The sequence below is a fragment of the Mesoplodon densirostris genome, chromosome 15 (genome assembly GCF_025265405.1).
Source record: "Mesoplodon densirostris isolate mMesDen1 chromosome 15, mMesDen1 primary haplotype, whole genome shotgun sequence".
In the NCBI taxonomy this organism is placed as follows: Eukaryota; Metazoa; Chordata; class Mammalia; order Artiodactyla; family Ziphiidae; genus Mesoplodon; species Mesoplodon densirostris.
In genome coordinates, this window is record NC_082675.1 from 25,212,765 (window position 1) to 25,240,606 (window position 27,842).

General features: G+C 51.4%; 1 protein-coding gene and 1 gene segment (V, D, J or C); both read left to right on the plus strand.

Moving 5' to 3' along the window:
- The window catches only part of LOC132502559 (immunoglobulin lambda-1 light chain-like), a 30,618-nt gene continuing 2,776 nt past the window's right edge, over window positions 1-27,842 (plus strand). Inside the window, exons 1-2 of the mRNA XM_060118466.1 lie at window positions 1-46; window positions 193-487. Of these exons, the coding sequence (XP_059974449.1) occupies window positions 1-46; window positions 193-487 (341 nt within the window). The remainder of the gene's footprint in view (window positions 47-192; window positions 488-27,842) is intronic.
- Window positions 20,288-27,354, plus strand: LOC132502560 (immunoglobulin lambda constant 3-like). The segment is given in 2 exon segments: window positions 20,288-20,378; window positions 27,035-27,354. Coding segments are annotated over 2 exon segments (411 nt in total).

Sequence of the window (27,842 nt, forward strand, 5' to 3'; positions counted from 1 at the left end):
ATGGCCTGGACCCCTCTCCTGCTCCCCCTCCTCACTCTCTGCACAGGTGCTGTCCCCAGGCTCAGCCCGAAAAGTGACCAGAGCTCAGCCTGGTCCAGAACTTCAGCTCAGCACAGGAGCTGCTACAGGGGGCATGAGGCTGCAGGGATGAGACCCTCTTCCTCACCTTCACCCTTCTCTCCTCTCTTGCAGGTTCTGTGGCCTCTTCTCAGCTGACTCAGCCACCTGCGGCATCCGTGTCCTTAGGACAGACAGCCAGGATCACCTGCCAGGGAGACAACTTAGGAAGCTATTATGCTGGCTGGTACCAGCAGAAGCCAGGACAGGCCCCTGTGCAGGTCATTGATGGGTATAACGACCGGGCCTCAGGGATCCCTGACCGATTCTCTGGCTCCAATTCAGGCAACACAGCCACCCTGACCATCAGCGGGGCCCAGGCCGAGGACGAGGCTGACTATTACTGTGCGTCAGCTGACAGCAGTGATTATCCTCACAGTGACACAGGCAGACGGGGAAGTGAGACACAAACCCCCTCGCTGTCTGGCTCACACTCTCCTCCAGTCCCAGGAGGACTATGAACAAAACAGTGACAGGTTTGGCCTGGTTCCGCAAGATCTGAGACCCCAGGCTGCCCCTCCTCTCAGCCCTCCAGGCAGGCTCTGCACAGGGGGCTCAGGAGTGATTTTGGGCTGGCAGGACCCAGTTGTCTCAGTGTCTCGGCAGAGGTGTTGACTAGAGGAAATAAGGCCTGAATGAAGGACAGAAAGAGAGGGCAGAGACCCAGTGCTAGTGGACCCTGGATGTCCACATGGTGCTGACTGGCCACTCATGAGCCCAAATCTCTTGGATGCATGCCCAGAACCACCCAGCTCATCAGAGCTCTGTAACCTCCAGGATCCCGTGACAACCTGGGACTCAAAACAAGGCAAAGCAGCACCGTGGACAGAGTGGGGGCCACCACATCCCTCCTCCACGTTCACCCACCTCACACCCATGTTGGGGCCCCTGGCAGCTTCCCGCTCTGCCCTCCCTTGGGAAGGCTGTCATTGTAGAGACAGTCCCCCCAAGGTCGTGTCCCCTGGTGCCATCTCAAAAAGTGTAACAGCAAGTACAGAAAGGATTTAACTGTGACCAAGTACCTTTGTTGCAACTAAAAATAATAAGAAAGAAAGAACATAGGGAGAAACAAAATAACCCATACCCAGCAAGGAAAGATTTACAATACCTGAATATCAAAAATTTCCTGTAAGGAATCAGAAAAATAAGAGTCAGAATAAGGACAAAAATCAGTTAATCCAAACTTGCGCTGAATGGCCCAGATGATGTATTTGATAGACAAGGACATAAGAGCAACTTTTATAATTATAGTCCATTTGTTCCTGAGGTTGAAGAAAGATTGAACATGTTAAATGGAGACACAGAGTGTAAAAACCTGATCCACATTGAATTTCTGCAAATGAAAACTACAACATCTAAGATTACAATAATCTGGATGAGACTGAGAGCACATAGATTCTTCAGAAGGAGATCACTGAACTTGATGAAATAGGAGTAGAAACTATTCAAAATCAAACACAGACCCCTCCGAAAAAAATGATGAGAATTGTCATCCCCTGCCAAAAACCCACCCATGTGGCCTGAGAAAAAGTCTCCTCTTAACAAATTTTGCCCATCATTGCAGGGTCTAGAATCTGACACAAGCTTAGTTTGATGAGTTTGGGACAGTTAAGCTCCAGACCCAAGTGGTCTTAGAAAGACTAAGGAGGCCAGCAGGAGAGGGTGAGGGTGTCCATGGTGACCTGGAACAGAGCTCCTGAGACCTGGTGGGCGCACTGAATGGGTTGAGGGGCCCCTCAATCCAGTATGAACTCAACTTAAGTAATTACATCTGAATGGACCCTATTTGCAAATAAGTCCCAGTCTTGGGCACTGGTGGTTAGGACTTCAACTGGCAATTGTTAGAGTTCCTACAATATGTTTGTGTGTTTTTGTGTGGCCAGAAAATTTTGTCAGTGGCAAATCCCAAACCCAAGACTTTTCCCTTCCATCCCATTCCTACATCCACTATTCCACTGTCTCTGCTTTCTATTAAGTGTATGGATAAGGATTAAGGATATTCATAGATGGAAGAGGAGTAAATATTCATGTGTGCTTAATACATATCAAGACCCATCTGTGTTCTTCCTACTTATTAACTTGTTTAATCATAACTAATCAATGAACAAGCATCCCCATTATATCCCATCTTACAGATGCAGAAGCTGAGGCATGAAGGGCAGAGCAACTTGTTTCAAGTCAGAACTGGAACGGGGCAGACCCGGCAGCAAAGAGGTCCCTCCACCCGAGTTCCTGGACTTCCCCACCTTCCTGTGGCCTCTCACGGTGCTTCCAAAGCTAAGACATGGCCTTTCCTGAATGTGCTAGCAAGTTCTCTCTCCTATTTCAGACACAAGTGACTGACATTGTGACTTTGCACTGCTGCCCTATCCATTACATACACTATTTGAACCACATATGTAATTTTAAATTATCCAGTAAACACTTTCTAAAAATTAGGAGAAACCGATGCAGTTAGTTTCCATCATAGGGTTTGCTTAACTAAATTACTTGAAATGTCATTTAAAAATGAATTAAATATGAAAATATTGATACATTCTACACTACACTATCCTAAATCTTTGAAATGTGCTGGGTATTTCATATCTACAGCACATCTCACTGCGACCACACACATTGCATGTTGAGAAGCCTCATTGGTTGTGGCCACCATGTTGGACAGAGCAGGTGAAATGGATGAGGTTTCCTTGGGGTAACCGTGCCTGTAGTACATACTCACCACACCAAGAGGTGATGGAGGGTCCCAAGCCCAGAGTCTTTGCTGGAGAGGAACTACTGATCCATTTTCCACCTAGACCAGGGATATGGAGGGTACCTCAAAATGAGGAGATTTAATATATGTATCCGTGTGACTTCTTTCTGAAAGGCAACATAGTAAATACAACTACAATTTTAAAGGTGGTTCTGAATCGTTAAACACATTTTTATTATAGTCTGTGAAATGAATGACAATACTCGGTACATTTTAAGGTAAATAGTGTCACATCACCCCTTTCAGTAGGGAGATCATTTCCATAAACCCCACAAGTCATAAAGTTGTATTTTGTGAAAAGATCTAGATGGAAAGGTGGGCCATAGGAATATTTTATTGACATTGGATACGGATCACCTGAATACAGGAGAGGGTGGTGACTGTAGGGGCTATGGAAGCCTGGAGTAAGGATGGAGGAAACTATGGGGTGTTTTGAGGGGGCAGGGAGGGGAGTGGGCTGAAAGGTCAAGCCCTGAAGTCAGTCCCTTGGATGGAATCTTGACCCATGCAGCCCTGTCTGGGGGAATCTGGGAAAATCATTTACCCTCCCAATGATGGCTCCTCCTCATTAGACTGGGGAGAGGTTGTGCCTTCAGCAGAGGGCGCTGTGGGATTATTATGATGCCAGGTGAGGTGCTGCAGGAAACTCACCAAGGGTCTGGCATATTCTGGGGGCTCAAAAGTTGTTATTCTATTAAAGTAGCTACATGTGTCGAAAGACGTCCATTTTGGGGGCACCAAGGTGCACTGTGGGTCCTGACTGGGACCCTCATAGGTCCAAGTCCCTTGGGGAAGGCTCAAGTGCAAAGGTCATGACTGACGCTTCCTTGAAGACACTTCTCTTGAGGAGAGTAACTCTGTCTCTGAAACCCACAGGTGGCCCTACTTCTGCCCCAGGGAGTCCCCAGCGTGAGGCCCCTGGGCTCAGGGCTCAGCCAGGAGCTGAGACACAGGATGGGGAGGGAGGAGTAGATTTGCATTCACTGCTCCTCCCTTTTTGAGCTGCAAGGGGAGAGGATAAGACAGAGAAGATAGAGACCTGGAGAGGCCAGTCCAGGTGGGCAGCCTCAGTACAGAGCTCGCAAAAGGACCTCCCACCATGACCTGGGTGCCCTTCTTCCTCCTGCCCCTCCTGTTCAACGCAGGTCAGAGTGGCCCAGGGACTCGGGGCCTCCCATCCCCTCCCTCCAGCACAGTCCTCAGGGTCACCTGCCCAGTGTCAGTGCCATCAGCCAACCCTTGCATTTCTGTCTGCAGGTCTCTGTGCTGTGCCTGTGCTGACCCAGACCGCATCTGCATCTTCTTCCCTGGGAGGCTCGGCCAAGCTCACCTGCACCCTGAGCAGTGAGCACAGCACGTACTACATTGAGTGGTATCAACAGAGAGTAGGGCAGGCCCCTAGGTATCTGATGAAGCTGACCAGTGACGGAAGCGTCACCAAGGGAGATGGCATCCCTGAACGCTTCTCAGGCTCCAGCTCTGGGGCTGACCGCTACCTGACCATCGCCAACATCCAGTCTGAGGACGAGACTGAGTATATCTGTGGTGTCAACTATAAATCTGGTGGCCAATATGGATACCACAGTGACACAGACAAAGAGGAAGTGAGGCCAAAACTTCCCTCCCATGCCCTCCGTCCCATGGCACGAGGGTGGGTCTGTACCCAGTGTCCTGACCTTTGAATCTTCCCCTTACAAACCCCTCACCCCCAACCTCTCCCCGAGTCACCCCCAGGGAGACGCAGACACACGTTAAAATTTAAGTGGTTTTGACGAGGTGGGATTCTGGTTCCTCCTCACAGGCCTGTGTGGGCAATGCTGGGAGAGACCAGCCCAGCCCAGGGCGGAACAGGACACTGGGTATGGGCTGAGGGGAGATGACCCTTTCCCCAGTAGCCCCCAGGCCCTGTGCTCCAAGTCTCTAAGGGAAGGAACACGGATCTTGGCGTCCAGAGGTGACATGCAGGTCATGGTACCAAGTGTCCTGACTTGGGTGCCCCGGGTGCAGAGCAGGACCCTGGCCAGGACTGAGGGCTCAGCAGGAAGCACTGGGCCTCTGGGGAGGGAGGATGAGAAACTTGACCCCAAGGTGGGTGCAGAGCTGGGTCCTTAGTGAGTCAGGGGGCGGTGAGGGGGTCTGTGGCAGTACAGACTTGGAGCTTGGCCGGGCTTCTCCTGCTGGAGAAGGGTCTCAGCTTTGGTGACAAGAATGGCTCCCCTTTCACCCACAGGACGTTCTAGGGACCAGCCAGCACAATGTCCGCTGGGACAGCAGCAGGGATGGGGAATGGGGATGCTGAGCTGGAGAATATGGTCCCCTTAGGGCAGTCGGACCCCCAGTGACTGAGGCCTGAGAGGCAAAGTCCAGGATCTGTCCGTGGCCTGGAGGACTCCATGGGGGCAGGAGAGGAGGAGGGTGCTGGTCTTTGCGGGAGGGATGACAGGGGGCCGGGGGCAGGACTGCACAGGACATCAGGGCTCCGTCCTGCAGTGACCTCTGTCCCCGACTCACCGGGACTCACAGGGGACACAGGGCCCTCTCTGTCACCCCGTCTGGGAAAGGGTTGTCCTCTCCAAGGGTTTGCTGTGATTTTGTCCCAAACAAGGCCTCCTGCAGTTCCCTCTAGTGGAGAGTGTCCTGCTCCCCTTACACTGTAGGAGAGGGAACCAGGAGGATGGCACTGAGTAAACCCATCCCCATGCAGGTCCCACAACATCCACACGCCCCAGGGCCTGTGTTGCTAAGAAGTGAAGACAGCAGTAGCCTGTGACGGACACACAGAGGGACACACGGCAGGATGTGAGGACAAGGATGGAAAAGAGAAGACGATGAGACCATACCCTGCTGTGCTTAGATGGCGACCCACCAGGGAGGGGTCTGCCCCTATGGACTCGATCAGAGAGAGATGGACACCCATTGGAGGGCATCTCTCTGGTCAAGGTCATAATAGGGTCAAGGTCTGGGTGAGAACACTGTCATCCTGTTTGTGAAAGGGACTGATGAGCAGCGTGGAGGATGGTATCTCCTCCCAGGTTGGTCCGCACCTGTGGACATAGGATTAGTGACCTTATAAGAAGAGACCAGAAACACACCCCCAACCCCGAGTGAGCCACTGAGACAGACCATCTAAGGACAGAGCCAGAAAGTGCCTTCAGGGAGCCGTGGGAGAGCTTGCACTGAAAACAATATTAGGGCATCTCCATCACGGAGTTCTGACCTCCAGAAGCATGGAAAATAAATTTGTGGTGTTTAAGCAACATGTGGGTGGTATTTTTCCATGGCTGCCTGAGCTGACTAAGACAGGAGCTGGGAACACTTGCATGTAGGTGTTTATGGGAGCATTAGTCTTCATTTCTCTGAAATAAAATCCCAAGGGTACAATTCCTAGATTGTACATAATTGCATGTTTAGTTTCATAGTAGCTGCAAAGCTGTTTTCTAGGGTGGCTGTACCACTTTATATTCCTACCAGCAACACCTGAGCGACGAGTCCCTCTGCTGCACAGCAGCATTGGTTTTGCCACTGTTTTTTACTTTAGCCCATCGGCTCCATTCTGACTGGTGTGCAGTGGCAACTCTTTAGGGTGTGACTGACATTCCCCTAACGACTCACGGGGACCATCTTCCCGTGTGCTCATCGGACATCTGTACATTCCCGAAAAAATGTCTGTTCACATCATTTCCCAAATTCCACTTGCATTTTAGTTGTTTTGTTTATTGATTAGTTTTGACACATTTTTTAATGTATATACAAGTTTTCTGATGAATATGTGAGTCGAAAGTATTTTCTCCCACTTTACTGGATTTTTCAACTCCATAAAAAGGACTTTTATAGAACAAATGCTTTTCATGTGAATACATTTCAATTTATCTTCTTCCTTTTACAAATCATGCATGTATAGTCAAGTCCAAGAATTCTTGCCTAAGTCTAGATAAGGAAGACATTTTTCTTTTTTTTTTAAACATAAAATGAAATAGTATATATACGTTGATTAGAATCACTTTGCTGTGCACCTGAAACTAAAACAACATTGTAAAGCAACTATACTTCGAAAAATAAAAATAAAAAAACTTTAAAGAAATATACTAAAAACTCTGCCAGAGGTACATGACCAGTGTCCCTGTATCTGCTGCTGGAATTCTGGGCTCTCGCAGCAGCATGACCATGGTCCCCGCAGTGCCAGCTTCCAGCACTGTCCAGCCCACCACACGATAACCTCATCCGCAGAGAGGACGCCTGTTTGTCCCCAAGGCCCAAGGGGGAGCCCAGGAGCAAACTGAGGAGTGTGTGCTCATGCTGGGGCAGGGGCAGCCTTTCTCACTCAGCACCAGAAAGAGTTCTGGGGACTTGGGCTCAGGCCTGGAACTCAGGTCCCAGTTGAACTCCTCCTTGGATCCCAGCTGTTCTCTGCTCAGCAGGGAGACAGTCACAAGGCCAAAGGTGGCAGGAAGGAGATTTGCATGAGGACACCCCTTCTGAGGATAAGAGAGGCCCAGAGGCCCCACCCCAGCTGTGAGCTCAGAGGCAGAGCTCGGGGCGCCTCCACCATGGCCTGGACCCCTCTCCTGCTCCCCCTCCTCACTCTCTGCACAGGTGCTGTCCCCACGCTCAGCCCGAAAAGTGACCAGAGCTCAGCCTGGTCCAGACTTCAGCTCAGCACAGGAGCTGCTACAGGGGGCATGAGGCTGCAGGGATGAGACCCTCTTCCTCACCGTCACTCTCCTCTCCTCTCTTGCAGGTTCTGTGGCCTCTTCTCAGCTGACTCAGCCACCTGCGGTGTCCATGTCCTTGGGACAGAGGGCCAGGATCACCTGCCAGGGAGACAGCTTAGGAAGCAATTATGCTAATTGGTACCAGCAGAAGCCAGGCCAGGCCCCTGTGCTGGTCATTTATTATGATAGCGACCTGGCCTCAGGGATCCCTTATCAATTCTCTGGCTCCAAATCAGGGAACACAGCCACCCTACCATCAGTGGGGCCCAGGCCAGGACGAGGCTGACTATTACTGTGCGTCAGCTGACAGCAGAGGTAATCTTCACAGTGACACAGGCTGACGGGAAAGTGAGACAAAAACCCCCTCCCTGTCTGGCTCACACTCTCCTCCAGCTTCAGGAGGACTATGAACAAAACAGTAACAGGTGTGGCCTGGTTCCTCAAGATCTGAGCCCCCCAGGCTGCACCTCCTCCCAGCCCTCCAGGCAGGCTCTGCACAGGGGGGTCAGTAGTGGATTATGGGCTGGCAGGACCAGGCTGTCTTAGTGCTGTCTTAGTGCTGTCTGGCCAGGTCAGGAACTTAGGACAGAGGCCCTGTATGAAAGGACAGACAGAGGGACACATCCCTCCCGTGACTGTTTTCCCCACATTTCCATATCGTGGTCACCTGGCCCCTCTTGGCCCAACTGTCTAGGATTTCACCACAGAATGTCCCATCCCATCTGATGCTGAAGCCCCAGGCTCCCATGGCAGCTGGGATTCTGAATGCAACACACCAAAGCAGTGGGCATTCTGGCATCTACCTCCTTCTCTCTTCTGGCCTCGTCTACTCATCCACGGCTGCTGGGAGCCTGTGACAACTCACAGCGGTGCCCTCACTGGGAAATGCTGTTGGTGCAGAAAACTGCCCCCCACTCCAGTTTATCCCGCTGGTCAGAGAGGGTCAGGTGAATGATGCCTGAGGCCACCATCCTCAGGCTCTGATTCAGTTTAGGGTGACCCGAACGGGCCAGCTTTAACTTTCCTGCAGAACCCTGAGTCCTCATTTGTGTGACCAAATCCTGGGTCCCCTCCCCTCTGCCCAGTCTCCCCTCCTCATCTCCTTCCAGATTTCCAGGACATGCACTTAACATCTCAGAATCGGCTTCCAGGGAACCCGATCTAAGTTGGCCAGCTGTTCCCAACATGCACATCAGGGTCCCGAGGAGGTTATATATACACCCCCAAGTCTCTGTTTTCCCACCTAAATCCACAATGTGCTCTTCAAAATCCCCAGTTAGATCTGATTGTCCTTGAATTTTTATAAAAAGGTGCATTGGAAACCAATAAGCTACAGTGAGAATGTTTGTGAAAGAAACTGGCAAAAAATGATTTCTCTATTCAAAGTGATGACTGAAAACTGTCACCACTATCATGCTGTCCTATGAGTAGGTGTTGTAAGTGATGGGGACCACTGAGAACATCTGTTCTGTTTCAAAGTAGGGCCCCAATTTCATAGTAGACACCCCCGTTATACCAAAGCCTTAGTCTTCAACTGAAACAGGATCCAGGGAGGAACTGGGTTGATTTTTGCACAGCTATTGACCCATCAGATGTCTGGATATGTTTCTCCTTCTTGTAAAGAAATAAAACCTTGACATCCTACAATGAATGGCTTTCCTCACAAAAAAAGCCAGTGTCCAAACTCGTAGATGTACAATGAGGAAATTTCTGGGTGACCTTGGAAAACAGTGAATTTACATCCAAAGACCATTTCCCTGGAGAATGCTTAAACAAACATGTGACAACCTGAACAATGACACATAGATCTCCTGCTTCACACAGAATTCTAGATTCTCCAGGGGAAATGTCCACATTAGAAATATTAAAATGTCACCTGTGGATTTTTTTTAAAAAGAAAAGCCAAAAGTTTCCTCCAAGTGCACTCCTGTCTTGCATGAGGGTGGATGTCTAATTTGGAGGATGGAAACCACATGGGAAAAAATTACATTCAAAAAGTATTGACAATGACAGATTATTAAATGTACAATTAACTTGTCACACTAATGGACCATGAACCAACAACAGATGATATTTTATGCACCGAATCCCTAAGACCTAAGCAGTAATTCCAGGATTCCTCCAGAGGAGAGATCATGAAAAGGCTGCTCTGGTTGCTTTGAATCTGGAGTGTGTTGTGCTTGGGCTTTCTGTTCAGCCCCACAGGGAGCAGGGCATTGTCAGCCTCCCAGGTGTCAGACGGCCCCAGGGGAGGTGCAGCAGCACCCCAAGGGGCAGTGAGGAGAACTGACAGGAAGAATCTACAATTCAGGCTGAGAATTTCCCACAGCCCCCTCCTGGCCCAGTCTGGTTCTAGAACACTCAGAAGAGGCTATTATTTAGGGATTAAGACATCTCTCTTCTCTCTAGCCCCCAAGTGACCTTGGTATTGTCATTCCCTCTCTCAGCCCCTGCCTTTCCCTGTCAAGTGAGTCCTGGGCTCCCAGTCACAGCAGCAAATCTGCAGACATTTATGGAAGGCAGTGACTGGTCAGCCACACGGGACAGTAGACAGGGCTCAGGACCAGAGGCACATGCAGCAGCTAAAGCCCCAGCACGGCTGCATGGTGGATACTTGGCAGGGGAGAGGCACTAGTAACCCCCCCGAAGGTCTTCAGCCCTCAGGTAAAGTAGGGAAGGCCAAGGGGGTGGTCTCAACCCACCTGTGTCAATCCTGTTCCTGCTCCCTGGGCTCCAGCCTGTGCTAAGCAGCTGCAAAGACCTGGATTTATTACGTGTGAATCCCCTTTGCCCCACCTGATACATGTCTCTCCTGCCCCTCAAATTCTTAACTCAGAGAACATATTACACTGGCCCTGAGCTGGGTTTACATCCCAGATCCCTCAAGTTTGCCCTGTCCTTTCAGATCCTCCAACACACCCGACTCCTCCCCACTGGCCAAGACTCAGCCCTTCCCACGCTTACCTTTTACTACTTGGTTCTCCCCAGTCCTGAGGGCAGCTCCAGAGTTACCCCTTTGGGGAGGCCCCCAACCTCTGATTACAGAGCAGCCTGCCTGTCATTGTCTGTCTCTTCTCTGGATTAATTATCCCCACAGCACACACCACGATGGGATCCTTTCCCCATCACTAGTTTCGTTAACTGATGCATTTGTGCTCAGAATTTCCCTGCTTGGTCGGATTACTTTTTTTTTTTTAATTTCAGGAATCACTGATGAAAAGCAGAGACATGAATAGGCGGGACCTATTGTAGTCTCACCAAGATAAGTCTGAGGGAAGACTTCTCTTGTTCTCTGGGTGATCACAGATTCCACGTGGGACCCACGATCTTGCCAGCATCCAGGTCCCTTGTCCCTATATGTTGGCCTTGCTTTCATTCTTGTGGATGACAGACCTCAGGATGGCTGCTGCAGCTCCAGCTACCACACCATGTTCAAGAGGAAAGGATCTGCGTCAATTCCTGCTATTTCTTTCCTTTACAAGAGCAAGAGTTCCCTGAGATAAACTCCAGCCAACTGACACTTACATCCCATAGAACAGCGCTGGGCCACCTGGTCAAACCTGACAGCCAGAGACCTGAAAGAAGCAAGTGTTTGGCTTTTAAATAAACACTGCAGGCAATGTGTAGGTGATGGTGGTGGAGATTCTCTGCCAGGTGTGCAAAGCCACTGTGTCCCCTGCACTGTCCCACACACAGGATGGAAACACCCTTCAATCAGGGACTGTGTCCTGTTCATGCTGAATTCCCTGGAGGGAATGTGCCAGCCCAAAGTGGGTCTGAATGAACATTTCCCAGTGGGTGTGGTCCTTACCGTGCCTTTGGAATTGTAGCCGCCACCCCGCAACAGGTCCATACCCAAAGCTGGCACCAATAAGAGCCACCCCCTGAGGGAGGTGTCCCCAACTGCCCATCCCACCTGTGTGACCTCCCACCACCCCACTGACAGGAGCAGGGATGCCTCCGTGAGCCCAGCCCCCTCCTCTTCCAGATGATCCTGTTCATATCTTCACGGGTAATCTCAGCCCCTCGTGCCAGGACGTGAGGCAGACAGAGCCACGGAGGGGGAGTAAATCCTGATTGGGGTCACCATCCCTGGATCAGGGAAATCACCACCTGAGCAGCGGGCTCTGAAATCTACACCTAGAACTGAGTCTCCGCCTCCAGGGTGGAGCAGCCACCAGGGGGCAGCAGAGGTAGCCCGGCAGAGCCACCTGGAGGAGTGGTGTCCCAGGCATCAGGGCTCCAGTGCAGGGGAAGGAGTAACCAGGACCTCACACCTGAGGACAAGTGTCCTTCTGTTTCTACAGTGTCACCTTCACTCTCAAGTACATATTTCTGTCTCCGTGTGTCCCAAGTCCTGCTCTTGGAGACGGTGCCTGTTTCCTTGTCCCACACCCACTGCCAGCCCACCTAATACTGCTAAAAAGCCACCGCTGTCCAGAAATGCTCATCCTCCCTGCAACCACACGTTGCCACTCCCTTCCCTGTGCTCGGAGTCCCCGTCCTCCAGACACAGCTGCTCCTACTCCCTGGAAGCTCTCCCACTGCCCCCCCAACCTGTCCCTCCACTTACCCCTCACAGGGAAGGGAGGGAACCAGAAATTTCCACACTTCCTGTTTCCCAGTGTCTGACACACAGCAGTCACTCAATCAGCTTTCCGTAATTGTGATGTTTATGACGTATATATTTTCCCAGCAACTGAAGGGAAATGTATTAGGATTGACATTCCCTTGCAGAGTTATTAAACCCTGAAACCCCCTCTCATTCTCTCACAGAGCAAACATTTCTTTTAGCCCCTTGTCTGTTCCTGCCCCTGAGGCACGATGGGGACACTGAGACACAGCCCCAGGAGCTCACAGCCCAGGGCAGACACAGCACCGCGATGACCTGGAACACTCCATGTGCTTTGTCAAACCATGAATTTTATTCAGTCTTGGGCCCAGGAGCTGTCATCTGGGGGAGAATCCTGTACAGTCTAAGCCTCTTAGTGTCACCCATGGAATGAGTTCAGAGAATACAGACCCACCTCTGAGCTCTCAGTGACCAGGCCCGTCCAGGAGTGAGGCCAGGACTCAGATTGGGGTGGAGATGTCACCCCCAGACTATGGGACAGCAGGTGGAGGAGGATCCCCCGGGCCGAGGTGGGGTCTGCAGGGGCCACCCCTCCCTCTCCGTGTCCCTGGGGGCTGAGCCCTTCTCTGAAGCCACAGAGCTCCCCAGGCAGCCCCCCTGGGCTCTGGCTGATTTGCATCCCCAGCAGCTCTCTCTCCAGCAAGGGGATAAGAGAGGCCTGGAAGCCACCCTGCCCAGCCTAGGCCTCAGGGAGCAGACTCGGGGTGCCTCCACCATGGCCTGGAACCCCTCCTCCTCGGCCTCCTGGCTCACTGCACAGGTGCTGTCCCCAGGGTCCACCCACCCCTGGCCCAGGGTTCAGGGACAGGCCTGGCCCTGACTCTGAGCTCAGCAGGGCGCTGCCCGTGGGGACAGAAGACTCCTGGACCTGCCGCAGGATGGGGGGGCTGGAGGGTCTGAAATCTCCCCACTGTGCTCACTGCTGTGTGTGAGCCCCAAGGGGCTGTGCCTGCCAAAGAAAATGAGGGGGGTTCTCATTTGTTCAGAGGCTCCATCCACCAGCCAGGCCCATGGGCCGCTGGGGCTGAGACTGACAGGAGGGGGCACCCTCGGGGCCCAGAGAATCTTTGGAGCTTTGTCCAGGCCAGGCAGGTGGGGGTCTCTGGACATGGGTTCTTCACCTCCAGCCCACCTGTCCTTTTCTCTCCTGCAGGCACTGTGTCCTCTTATTAACTGACTCAGTTGCCCTCGGTGTTGGTGTCCCTGGGACAGATGGCCAGGATCACGTGTTGGGGGAACAACATTGGAAGTAAAAGAGCTTACTGGTACCAGCAGAAGCCGGGCCAGGCCCCAGTACTGGTCATCTATCAAGATAACGAGAGGCCCTCTGGCATCCCTGACCAGTTCTCAGGATCCAACTCAGGGAACATGGCCAGCCTGACCATCAGCAGGGCCCAGGCCGAGGACAAGGGCGACTATTACTGTGCAGTAGCTGATGGCAGTGGGAGCAGCTGGCAGTGACTCACAGTGACACAGGCAGATGGGGAAGTGAGACCCTAACCTCCCTGCCTGGCTCGGCGCTCACTCCATCCACCACAGAGCAGCTGGAGGGCAGGCCTGAGGCTTGGGTGTCCTCTGTGCTCTCAGGGCCTCTGTTTATCCTGCTGAGAAATGGCGAGTGGGGATTCGGTCCTGAGTCATGGAGACTGTCGTCAGCACCCTTGAGCCAGAGGGTTCCCCTTGCCAGCTGAGTCCTAGGACAGCCGTGTCCCCTCTCCAGGCTCAGCTTCTCCACTGGCTTCTCTCAGGAGTGGGGGGAAGATTCCAGATACAGGAAGGAAAGCTTCCGGCCCCTGGTGGCCGCTGGTGGCCCCTGACTCACGGAGGTCATTCTCATCATTTGTGCCTGATCGTCCCGCACTGAGACCCAGGGCCTCCCTGCAACACCCTGAGGTGGGCCCTCAACCTCATTGCCCACAACCCTCTAAGAACTGGGCTTCCCCACGATGCCTGTTCCTTTGTAACTTGACATCTGAAAATTGTCATCAGAAGATTGTAAAATGTTCACATCACTCCTTTACATATATTCATCAGAGTCTAAAAATCATCATGATTTGATATCCACTGTCCTTAAAATTCTTCTATAACATCCATCTTTCCTTCTGCTTAGACTTGTTTCCATTCCACATCCCTTACTACATTTGGTCTCCTCATACATTTTCATACCTGAAAATCTCATTCATTATCCTATCATACATCTCTGTCATAATAATATATATTCATTTAAAATTTTTGAATTTGTTTCATTTCCCATGATTTTAAGTGCTAAAAGGTTTCTCCCACATTGTTATATCCTAATTATTAGCAGCAGAGTTTGATCAAAACAACATAAATGCATTGACATTTTCATAAATAACTATTAACTAGTGTTGATTCGTGGATCCATCAATTAATATAATTTACCTCTAGAATGAAGTAAGTCCAGCATCAAAGCTGTCCTGGCTTGCGTTTCTATATGAAACACGGAGAAACTTTGGTCCATCAATAGGAGTCTTGTAATACAGTGTCACTGCCTGATATGAACTCCTTCCTAGTTATATGCCAAAAATCGTTCGTGGTTAATGGTCAAAAATAGTTTCTCTAAATGATTTATCAGCTGACAGCTCCGTTTCATACTCTTGTAATTTTGTGGAAAGCAAAGGATTGGACGGACACCACCCGACTTCAAGAGGACTCGTGTGGGAGGCAGTTCAATGCACATCCAGACCCCTCAGGGATGAGGGCTTATTGCCTCATATACTGGGAGAGCCTGCAAGCTGGCTCCATCCCAGAGTCAGCTTTTCTGGGAACCACCCTCAGAGAGGTGTCACCCAGCCACTTGTCATTCATTTTCTCAGAGATAAACACCGAGAAGGCTTGAGCAGAACTTACTAGTTAAATGTATTACTCCTTTACTTAAGAGGCCCCTTGTGTAAGAAGATATAAAGATTGGGGAAAATTTAAATATCTGTCATCTTAGTGCAGCTTTGCCAATATGATATCTTTTGAGAAAAATAGTTGCATCTTATCATGTGGTTTGAGTATATGCTTCCTCCAAAACCTGAGGCTGCTGACTTGAATCATTCAATCTATGGAAGAGTCTGACCGAGTGATCTAATTTGCAAGCCAGTCCTCACTGCCAAATGTACTATTCGGACGAAGTTCTGTTAGAAGCCTTCCCACTGTATTTGTCATTACAAGTAAATGTGTTAGTGGGCATTTTGAGGAACGTCATAAATCACTGAAAATTAAAGGACGTGTCTGGTGAGATCAACATTAAAATGATGTAGATCTTCTGCGTTCATTCATCTACATTTATAACTTTTTAAAAACAAGGTAAGTCACAAGGCTATTTGTCATTATTTAATTAGCAACAGATACTATTGGACACCATGTGAGAAATAAATGTCAGAGTATTTAGGTGTTTGGCTTTTAGTAAGAATGAAGTGAGAATCGAATATAAATCACATTAGTCTTGTAAGCCATCAGGACGGAAGCATTTCCTATGAATGGAACAAGGATGTGAGAATGTGTAAGTCTGGACCACCCTCCCAGGGTCCCAGGAGGATTCACCCGGCTGCTAGTTGCTGGTGGAACAGTTAAAGGACCAATGGCTGCTACAAAGCCACTACCTGACAAAGTGGGGTCTCCTCACCGAGGGAGTGTACCCCTCCCAGGGGTCAGTCCAAGCCTTTGGAAAGGGCCTGGAAAACAGGTTCTGCCCTACAAATATAAACCCACCTGGTCAGGTGGGGCAGAACCAGCTGGGCACTGGCCACGCCCACTCCAGCACAGGGAAGGGGTGGGCAGACCCTGCAAAAAGCAGTTCCTTGAGCTGGAGGTAACTGGTTTCTCCTAAGTTCCACACAGCCAAGACTAGAGTGAGATGAGTAAGACACCCTCCATGCCTGAGAAATTTAAGGAAGTGCCCCAAAACTCAGTAATCAAGAAAAATAATATTTTGGGAATTCCCTGGAGGTCCAGTGGTTAGGACTCCATGCTTTCACTGACGAGGTCATGGGTTCAATCCCTGGTCGGGGAACTAAGATCCCGTAAGCCCCATGGCACGGCCAAATTTAAAAAAAAAAAAAAGATAAATAATATTTAATGCAATATTTTTAAAAATTGAAATTAAAGCCCCCCCAAATCCATATGAGTAAAGCACTGAAACAGTAAGTAAAGTGAGGATCTGACCATGCACTGGTGTGACTCACCTTAAGCACCCCCCACCCCAGGACAAGCCAGGGCTCCAGGAAGATGAAGAACAGAGTCCAGACCCTGCACCCCTTCCTCCCCCTCACGGGAGCCCCCCGCGCCCACCCCCAGGTCTCCCGCCTCCCACTTCTGAGAGCCGCATTTTCTGGGCGTTGCCTCCCTCGACAGCTGGTTTCTGCTGCCCCCTACCGGGCCCTGCCCCTCGGGCTGCATCCCCAGTGGCTGGACTGGGAGAGTTAGAGGTAAAAGCACGGAAATTTTCCAAAGCCCCCAGTTCCAGGCGGGGTCCCACCCCTATGTCCAAAAAGGCTGGTCCTCCCAGGTCTCCGGCTGGTACTGGTAAGTCCCAGGACACGGTCTTTACACCAAGTAGCTGTGTGTCTTAGGAAAGAAACTCTCCCTCTCTGTGCTTCAGTTTCTTCATCTGTAGAAGAAGCTACCAGGTCGGTGAGTCTGTGACATCTCCAGAAGCAGCAGGATTCTCTCCCCATTTGCTGGAGGAGAGTGCAGGTGGGGGGCTGCACCCCCAGGATCGCCAGAGGAGCTGGGGTCTTCAGGGTTCCCCGGGCACCCTTCAGAGGTGGCTCAGGAACCACAGAGCCAGATCCTGATTCCAGAAACTTTGTCATATCTCCAGACGGAAACTTTGTCCCCCTCTGCCTCAGACCCTCCAGGTCCCAAGAGTAAAACGCTGAAGATGTTAAGAGAAGGACCAGCCGCTTAAGTTTTGGGGATGGAGGGGTGCGGGGAGCTGGGGAGACCTAGGCCTGGGAGAGAAGACTCCGCTGTGACTATAGGCAGGTCTCTGGGGCCTGTGGGATGGAGAATGGGCAGGGGGGTGACCAGCAGGAGGCAGGGGGCGCCCTCTGACACGGGAGCAGGGCAGAAGTGACTGGACATGACACACCCCTCCGCTCCAGGGGAGACGGGTGGGGGCGGGGCACAGAGGAGCCAGGGACCCTGAGCAGGGTGTCTGCTGAGCAGGACAGCTGGACCCAGACCTCTCTGGCTCAACCTGAATCCAGCTCTCGGCCATTCTCGGTCCAGGGAGGGGTTGGGGACAGGCTTGGGCAGCAAGAGCTGCAGCTGCACCAGCTGGGAAGGCCCTGCCCATCCCCCGAGGGTCCCCAGGGTCCAGCCAGACCAGGATTTCCGACTGCAGCCACCACAGGAGGATGTGGTCTGCGGTGGCGGCTGCCCAGAGGCCGTGGCAGGTACAGGGTGGAGGATGGGGCACAATGGAGTCACCGAGTACAGGGACAGCCCCTTTTTCTCCCCGAAATCTGGGGCTGTCCCCAGTGGGTGGGGGGAACCACAGCTTCTGGGCCCCGGGCAGTGGGTGAGTGTCACACCCACACAGGGGTACGGGGAGGGAGCAGATTCAGCCTGGACTCTGGGGCAGGGGCAACGCAGCCCCCAAGGTGCAAGGGGCCCAGGTCCCAGGCTGGAGTGGGCCAAGCACCACAATGGGGAGAAGCTGGACTGGATCAGCGCCTCCCAGGGGCTCCCCCATATCCTGCATGATGGCTGGTAGGGCGCCCACACCCCATTACCATTCAATGCCTGGCCCATGTCCAAGGCCAGGGATCTGTGTGTGTGTGCTGTGTAGTCCAGCCCTCAGCACTGGGCCCGGCAGCCTGGGGTTCCTCCACAGCTGCTTTATGAGTTTGGTCAAACTGTGAGGTTTTGATCACCGTCATCACCTTCGTTCCCTCCTTCCTCCATCACAACCGTCATTATCAAGAGCTGTGGAGGGTCTGGGATTTGTTCCTGCCCGCAAGCTAAAAAGTGAGCCTGCCGCAGTTGCACAGATGCTGGCGGACACAAGATGCTGAGTTGGAGACAAAGGCCAGCTTGTTACTCCCAGCAAGAGAGGCAGCCGGCATATCAGCATCGTCCTGCACTGGTTCTCTGAGCCCCACAGGGTGATGCAAAGGGGCCAGGAGACACCTGCACATCCAAGCTGGGGACCCCAAATCTTTTCTGCTGGACAGTAAGCATGTTTTGCTCCAGAGGGAGACACTATCTCTACCCTCCAGGGTCATTCATTACACAAACATACTCGAAAAGATGATCCAAAACAAAGACAATCCGTTCCTTTGCTCATGAGACGTGCAGAAATACAGAGATCCGTAGACATTTTCTCCCAGGGACCCTTATCTATGTGAAGAAAATGAAGTCCCAAGCTGGGTGCCTGTTAACGCATCCCATGGAACAGGCTGGACTGATTTTCACCAAAGGTAGCAGGAAAGTTAAGGAGCATCGGCCTCAGAACACGGGCCAGGGCTTCCCTGGTGGCTCAGTGGTTGAGAGTCCACCTGCTGATGCAGGGGACACGGGTTCGTGCCCCGGTCCGGGAAGATCTCACATGCCGTGGAGCGGCTAGGCCCGTGAGCCACGGCCACTGAGCCTGCGCGTCCGGAGCCTGTGCTCTGCAATGGGAGAGGCCGCAGCGGGAGAGGCCGCAGCAGTAGGGGGCCCGCGAACTGCAAAAAAAGAAAAAAAAAATCACGGGCCAGACACCTCTGAAAGGGCCCTCCCAGGAAAGTCACTTTGGGGTCCATCCCTGGGAGGCCTCTTTCAGATCTTCTGAAACAGAAGATTGGGAGGGCTGCAGAGTTGGACTTAAGTTGACATAGGTATTAGAGCTCCTGTGGCCAGAGAGCAACTGGGAAGCCAGAGGGTAGGTGCTGGCTGTGACAAGTGGGAACTTGCAACCTACCACTTGGAGTTCTTCCTATACCCGGCAGCCTGACAGCACCGGGACCTAGAGGGAGGGGCATGCCCTGGAGCTGTGTGAGGGCCAGGCCTCTTGACGGTGTGGCATCAGGAAATTACAGAATCTGCTTGAACATCAATTTCTTCATCTTCAAACAGGGGAGAAAAAAAAAAAATCTCAGCTCAGCAGGGAGCCAGCCCGATTGTCAGCACTGGATAAACAGCATCCCTCTCATCACTGTATCATGTGTTATCTTTCTGGGCTTCAAAACGGACCCCAACCTAAGCAGACACGTGATCACACTGATCCTTAAGGCCTTCCTACAGCAAAGGAACTGCCCCTATTTTACAGATAAGGAAACTGAGGTCTAGAGGGGACCTCGGTCTAGATGGTGTCAACATTCATGACTTGACGTTTCTCCTCAAGCGAGGTGTATAGAATCACTCCCGCAGGGCCCTTGCCTGGCTGAGAAGCTGAGTGAGGAGTTGACCAGGGACACTAGCCAGGCTTGGCCAAACCAACCAAGGAAGGACGATCTTGACTGGCCGGAGTGAAGGCTGCTGGGACCAAGCCGGAGGACTGGTCAGAAGAGAAGCCCCAGCCCACTGCACTCAGGCCTCACTGACTCTTATTCCATGGGAACTCGGCTGCCCTCCCCGGCCCCTCCAGGCCCCAGGGAGATGCTCCACAGCCCGGGGTCGCAGTTGCAGAACAGGGAAGGAGAACAGGGTGGGTGTGCCCAACCCAGGGACCCGGGTGCGGAGTTGGTGGGCGGGCTTTGCTGTGAAGCCCTTGAGCCCTGGATCCTGACCACAGCAGAGCAGTTAGCAAAGGCCCCCCTGGGAGAGGCCCCAGGAGTAACAGCCATGGATCCTGAAGGGGGCTGGGTGCTGGGGCCAGGGACAGAAAGGACCCAGGCAGAGGACAGGGCCACGCGGGCCAGGATGCACTGGGACGGCACTGCCAGCGAGGGGAACTGGGGGCACCTGCCGATCCCCCTCCAGGGAACCCACACCAGCAGGTTGGCCGAGGCGCCTTTGACCCTGAGGGCACATGAGGCCCAGGTCAGGCCAGGTGGGCCCATGAGCACCCCAGGGGTCAGAGCTCTGTCCCCAGGCAGCCCTGGCCTCTAATAGTACTGGGCCTGGCCATGGGCACCCATGGCCTGCTGCCCCCGGTGGCAGCATGGGCCCCCCACACGGAAGCCCCGGCAGGAAGAATCCCATCCAGCCTGCAGAGACTGTGGGACAGGTAAGAGGCCGAGGGAGTTGTGGTACAGGGGGACTAGAGGTCCCTTTGACGGGGCGCAGGGGTGAATGGCTATAGAGGAGAGGGGCAAGAAGGAAGAATCATCCGTAAAGAAGGGGCCTGAGCAGACAGTGGCTTTATTTAAAGTGTTGACATTTTGTCTAGTGTGGATTTGTTTGTATTGATTTTTCTTTCTTAATATTGTATTAAAGTATTATTTATCTCAATGACTGGGTTTTTTTGGTGCCCCTTAAGTTTTGTGCCCAAGACTGGTGCCTCACTTGCCTCGCCCTGGACCTCTGAGCAGGGAGAAACAGGGCAGCAGGGGCAGGACGTACCCAGAAGGCACTAATCACTTTAGGGGCAGCAGCCCCACAAGGCAGGTCCTGCCATCATCCCCATCTTACAGACAGGGATAGAGGTCCAGAAAGGTGAGGCAACCTGCCCAAGTTCATACAGCACATGGGCACGGTCCCAGGACTGTCGAAATCCCGGGACTGAACAGGCACCAGCATGTTCTGTGTTTTAAGAAAATGGTGCAAGAGAAGGGGCAGTTTACAAGGCATCCAGAGAAGGAAGCAAGGGTTTGGCTTGGTGTCCCCCAAGGAGGCCAACTCCTCAACTAAATTCCTGAGTGTTTAACTGGGGCCAAGCCTGAACCAAGCAGGTTCATGTCCAGGCATTAGGCAGACCCATGGGCCATTTTAGGAGCAGTAAGATGGGAGGGGGGATGCCCGAGCTGGTCTTACAGATCCAGGGTGCTGACACATGACGGGGCGCTCCAGGCAGAGGGAATGGTGGGGGGTCCGAGGAGGAGAGTGAGGAGGAGAGTGGGGGGTCCGAGGAGGAGAGTGAGGTGGCACAAGCCTGTAGGGAGCTTCCGGAGCCGGGGAGAGCCGGGTGCAGACCACTGGGGTCTTGTACACCTCATCCTTTACCCTGGGATCCAGGAGGAGTCACTGAAGGATTTAAGTGGGGGAGCTGTCAGAGTCAGGTTCGTGTTTTGAAAAAATGGCTCCAGATCAGAGACCAGTGTGAGGCCAGATTAGAGGATGGAGAAGGGGCAGTGGAAAGGTGATGGGGAGGGGGTGCTGGTCCATGGTGACCAGGTACCAGTATCTCCTATGTAATGGGCAAGTGAATTTAAAGTGACATTATCATGATGGGGAGGAACAGGCACAGTCATGAGCTGTCTATAAAAGACTAAAATGTACACCCTTTTTAGCAATATGCAGTGAGTCATAAAGGAAAGCGTATTTCTTTAAATTGTGTAATTCCACTTCTAGGAATTCATCCTGAGCAGAGGGTGGGGGGAAACAACCAAAGATGTAACCAAAGGTTTACAAGCAAGAAACTCAAAATTATTAATGATGGGAGAAAACTGGAAATAACCTAAATATCCAGCAGAAAGGGTGTGACAAAATACAGCATGGAATATCCATCATAAGGAATCTTACACAAACCTCCAAAATTGTATTTCTGAAATTGGGTTTTTAAAGTATGTGTGCATTTTCAAAAGCCTGTCAGAAAATGTAGAAAAATGTCAATGGTGTGTCTCTGGCAGGTGGGATTTCATCTAGTTTCAATTTTTTACTTTATAATTTTCTGTAGTTATGAAAATGTTCACAAGAAGATATATTTCATTTTTATCTTCTAAAATAATTTTTAATACCAGAGTAATATGTGTTTTAAAAAAAGATTAAGCACAGAAGTATATTAGCCTGCAACTACCTTTTTCAACAGTCTGTTGAGATTTTCTGTATCAGCCCGTATGGATCCCCCATGTTCTCCACACAGCTTTGTAAGACTTCAAAGTTTGGATGAAGCAGCATGTCTTTAATGATTCCCCTGTTAATGGACATTTAGGTTGTTTCCACTTAAAAATGTAAATTACAAGAGATGCTACATGGAGACCCCCACGTGTGTAGCTGTGTACCCATACTAAGTACACTGTGTATCTCCACAGGATAGATGCCTAAAAGTGGGATTGCTGGATCAGAGTGAACAGGCTTTGAAATTTTCATAGGAGATGACAGTGGTCCTCCCAAAAGTCTGTTCCAACTTACTATCACCACAGTGAATGACAGTGCCTTTCCCTCTCCATTGTTGCCAATAATGTGACAGGGTGGATATTTTTTTATTTTGCACATCTGATGAGCAAAAATGAGAACAAAAGTGTTTGTTTATTTGATCGTTGGTGAAACTTATTTTTCTTTCATATTTTTATTGACTGATTTTATTTCTTCTGTGAATTCACCAGTCATAATTTTGCGTGGTTTATTTTTCGTTCGTTTGGTTGTATTTTCTTAAAGATCTATAAGAAACTCTCCATCTATTTGGGATAGTAACCCCTTATTAAGTATGTACATTGTAAATATTTTTTCCCTGATCTGTTTTACACCTTTTGTTTGTGGGGTCTTTCACCATGAAACCTTTTTAATTTTTACATGTCAGATTGGTGGTTTTTCTTTACAGTGTCTGTGATCTGTGGCAAACATAGGGAAGGCATATTCATTTCTATTTTTTTTTTCTATTTTATTCAGGTACTTTCATTGTTTTGATGTTTGTTTTTACTTCACCTGGAGTTTATTTTTGTGTAGGTAGGAATATAACCTCATATATTTTCCAAATGGAGAGCCAATCATCATGTATTTGTTGAATACAAACATAGTTTTTATCCAATACTGAATTATGGATTTATCACATCCTCTCTGTGGTTCTGTTGATCTAATGATCAATTCCCACATCCTTTCTACCCTGTTTTAATTATTGTAGCTTTACAATGTGTTTTGGTACAACCCCGTCGTTATTATTCTCATTCAGAATATTTGTGTCTATTCTCCATCATTATTCTTACTGTTGGACTTTAGAATCGGTTCACTAATTTTCAAAAATTATTCCTTTGATGTTGTGCTTGTAATTTCATGAAGTATATGGATTCATTTGAGGGGAATTGATGTCTTTGCTGTTGTGTCCATTAGTCAAGTTGTGTTATGTTTTATCCATGCAAATCTTGCACATTTTGTGTTAAGTTTATTCCTAGGGCTTTTTTTTTTTTTTTTTTTTTTTTGCGGTACGCGGGCCTTTCACTGCTGTGGCCTCTCCCGTTGTGGAGCACAGGCTCCGGACGTGCAGGCTCAGCGGCCGTGGCTCACGGGCCCAGCTGCTCCATGGCATGTGGGATCTTCCCGGACCGGGGCACGAACCCGTGTCCCCTGCATCGTCAGGAGGACTCTCAACCACTGTGCCACCGGGGAAGCCCTCCTAGGGTTTTTAATAGAATTTTTATTGAGGTTGTCAGTGTTTCCCAAATTTCATCTCCTCAATAGTTACCTATTGCTCTTGTGTTCAATCATTTTGGTTAATTCTTGTATTAGTTCTAATAGTCCTTCAGCTGATTTTCTTGGGTTTTGTTTTGTGTTTTTTTGAAGTAAACTAGCCCATCATCTGCAAAGAACAATTTTATCTCATTTTTCCTAACACACTCTTTCCCCCACCTCATCTCACTTCATTGGCTCGAATCTGTAGAATATGTTGAATAATAAAAGTAAGAGTGGGAACCCTGACCTTTAAGATGGTTTTACCTTTAAATGTGAAGGTTGCTATAAGTTTCGGGAGATACTCTTTATCAAGTTGAGGATGTCTCCTTAGATAATTAACTTAATAAAAGGCTGGATATTTGCTTTCTTTAATCAGAAATAAGTGTTGAATTTATATTGCTGTTCTGTTAAATTTTGTTTCAAAAATCTTATGTGCACACCTTAAACACAACCATGACCAAATAGTTCCACCGCTGAATTAAAAAAATTCTTGTCCCAATGCAAAGGGTTACCTTCTGACTTAGATAAACTTCATTGGGAGATACAATCAGATTTGGCAAAGCCTGAGGATTCTTGTCATCATAAACTCTTAGGGTGAGATTTGGGTGTTTTTTCTTTTTCTGAGTATTTTAAGGGTATTTTGTGTTGTAGTAGGATGCCTAGAACACAGCGGGTGATTCAGTGAGGGGAAAGCATTCTGGGATGACTCCAGGCCTCTGGCTTGAGGAGAAATCTACTGAAGTGAGGACAATGAGGGGCAGCAAGTTTGCAGGGAACTGTGAGGAGTTTAGATGGGGGATGTTGAGTTTGAGGTGTCTGTAGGGCATTCAAGCAGAGATGCATTCAGGAGGCAGAATGTGCATAAATCTAGAGCCAGAAAGAGAGGTCAGGACTGGAAATAGGGGTGCAAGACCCCTGGGCAGTTGTCAGAGTGCACAATGTGGGTCAGAGGCAGAGAGAATGGGAAAACACAGGGGACTGGGAAGGGACCTCAGACTTGACCAGGATGGGGACCTTGTTGGCGTTGACCTGAGAAGTTTCAGGGAGAGATAGGGGTGAGAGGAAGAGGGCTCCCCATACCACATCCCAGCCTATGAAACAGTGCCTGGAAGACAGGTGCTTGGGGACCATTGTTGGACAGATGGACAAATGATGGATGGATGATGGATACATGGATGGATGGATGGATGGATAGACGAATGATAGATGGATGATGGATGGATGGATGGATGATGGATGGACAAACAGATGGACAGAAAGACAATGATCTGAAAGACCCAAGAAGGCTTCATGAAAGAGGAGGAACTGAACTGCATCTCAATGTGTGGAGACCATAGGGCAGGGGGTCCCCACATGGGGGCCCCCCAGGAATGACCTGGTGTCCACAGGCCCAGGGAGGAAGCTACCTGGCTGGACTGTGGGAAATTATGGGGAAGGAACACCCAGAAGCCCTAAAATGAGGCCAGGAGAGGTCGGGCAGGTCCAAGCCAGCTCAGGACTCACTCTGCCACACCACATGGCCACCCGAGGGGACTCGGCACTCAGCGGCACCATCCAGACCAGCACTGAGGATTCAGTGGTCACAGGACAGCCTCAGAGTTGGGGGGACACACTGGGTGACAAAGTGTGAGTGGCTCCTTCCTCAGACAGGGGGTTGGGCATGGGGACACCCAGGGGTGCCCCAGCCTCTGGGGGGGCTGGCTGCCCACACCCCAGCCCGAGGACACAGCCCCACCTGCTGCAGCTCTGAGCCCGTCATGCCCAGCAGTTCCCTGCTCCATCCTGGCCCCCGGGGGACAGGCCCCAGGTGCTGGCCCCGGCGGGTTTTGGTCCGAGTCTCAGTCACCGTGGTACGTCTTCGGCGGCGGGACCAAGCTCACCGTCCTAGGTAAGTGGCTCTCACATCTTTTCCAGCTTGTCCCACCCTCTGCTGTCTTGGGAAGGTCACTTTTTTCTCTCTGGGGGCTGCTTCCCCTCTGCCCTTCCAGCTTAAGGACCGACCCCCACCTTTCTCCTTGGGGCCTGGGGAGGCAGGTTGGTCTTGGGATAACCAGCAGGAAGGACCCCAACAACAGGAGCAGCCACTTCCAGTGTCCAACGGTTGGACATGGCCCATCCAGGGGCCTGGGCTGGGGTTTGGTCCAGGAATGGGGGCTCCTTCCCCTTCTCTAGGGCAGACACTGGCGTAGGGACCAGAGGCTTGTTCTGACAAGGGGCACTGGGGTGGCCTTGGAGACAGTCTCCAAGCCCCAGGGTCTGGGCTGAGGGCCATAAGGGAGGTCAGGGACATGGCGGAAGCTATGACCCAGCCTCCAGGGACGCAGAGGAGCAGCCCGAGGGAGGCCCATGGAGGGCAGAGAGAGGGGTCCCACACACTCTGGGCTGAGGCTCTCTGGGCCCCAGCTGGGCTGTGAGGACACAGGGACATGGAGACACAGGTGAGATAGGACAAGGTGACCAGAGGCTCCCAAATGGTGGTCAGAAAGGAGCAGGTCCCGTAGGGCAGAGACTTCTCTGTCCCTGGAGCCCTGACTCCCTGGGGCCCAGGGATCACACCTGTCCAAGGGTCGGCCTCCACCTGCCTCAAAGTTTGCATTATACTCAGGAGATCACAAACAGGGGCTCAGAGCTCACAGATGCCCCATAAAATCAGCCATCAGAGGTGCTGATGGGGGCAGCTGTGCCGTCCTCTGGGGGAGCAGCTCCAAGAAGACAGCCAAGGCGAGGGGCCTTGCAGAGGGATGGAGAGATGGGCAGGGTATCAGAGGAGGCCCTGGGGCTTTGGTGAGGTGGACACAGCCCTTGCCGGAACGGCTGAGTCCAGGCTGGGGCAGAGCCAGTACTCGTCAAGGAGAGGAGGCTCCAGGTCCCTCTATGCACATGGCTCTGCTTCAGGGCCTCTCCATACACAGTCAAGATCCTGGCAGGTGGGGTGGGGGACCCCGGTTCACAGAGGAGGCTTCTGGGATCCTGAAGGATGAAGCCATGTGGGGGCCTGATGCTGGGCTGAGGGCTCAGGAGGTCGGGGCCAGATTCCAAAGTCAGACTCCAGGAACTAGGAGGAGGGAAGAGAGCTTCCTGGGTTACACATAGGGACACTGAGGCTGAAGATGGAATGGCTTGGCCAAGCCACCTGGGAGGGTGACATGGAAGAGTTTCTGAGTATCCCACAACAGAAGGTGAGCGACCCCAGCCATGACTGCCTGACCTCAGGGGAGCAAGGGCCCGCCTGGGATCCATGCACTGGACTTTGGGCACCTGTGCCCGCTTCTCCTGAGGTCAGGGGCTCCCGTGATGGACGCTGCCCCAGTGACCTCCCGTCTCTCCCCGACTTTGCAGGTCAGCCCGCGTCTGCGCCCTCAGTCACTCTGTTCGCGCCCTCCACTGAGGAGCTCAGAGCCAACAAGGCCACCCTGGTGTGTCTCATCAATGACTTCTACCCGGGCAGCGTGAAGGTGGCCTGGAAGGCAGGCAGCAACACCATCACCAGGGGCGTGGAGACCACCCAGCCCTCAAAACAGAGCAACAGCAAGTACGCGGCCAGCAGCTACCTGGCCCTGACGGCCAGCGAGTGGAAATCTTACGACAGGGTCAGCTGCCAGGTCACGCACGAGGGGAGCACCGTGGAGAAGACAGTGTCGCCTTCCGAGTGCACTTAGGTCCTGGTCCTCCCACCCTCAGGGGACTGGAGCCACAGGACCCCTGGAGGGTCTACCCACCCATCCTGGTCCCCCCAGCCCTTCCTCCTGCACCCAATCAACTCTCAATAAAATGTCCTCATTGTCATTCAGAAATTGTGCTCTCTGCTCATGTTTGTTTCTACATTTGCTGTCCTGAACTCAACCAACCTCACATGTGAAGAAAATCCTCTTACCCTTTTGGGAAACAAGTTAGAGGATGGAGTCTTGGGGCTTTTGCAAGGGATGGTTTCACTGTCCCCCAGGGAACCCCCCCAGAGCACATTCGAGAACAGGGAATCGCGCAGCTGCAGAAATGGAAGTCTGTCCACCCTCCCCACCGGCTTCCATGCTTCCTCCCCCGTGTGGACCACCTCCACGTCTGAGTGTCCTGGTCACACACTGTTTGGTTGCCAGGGCCCCCAGGACAATACCTCAGCTCCCTTCCCTGGAATCCTCAGCATCACATT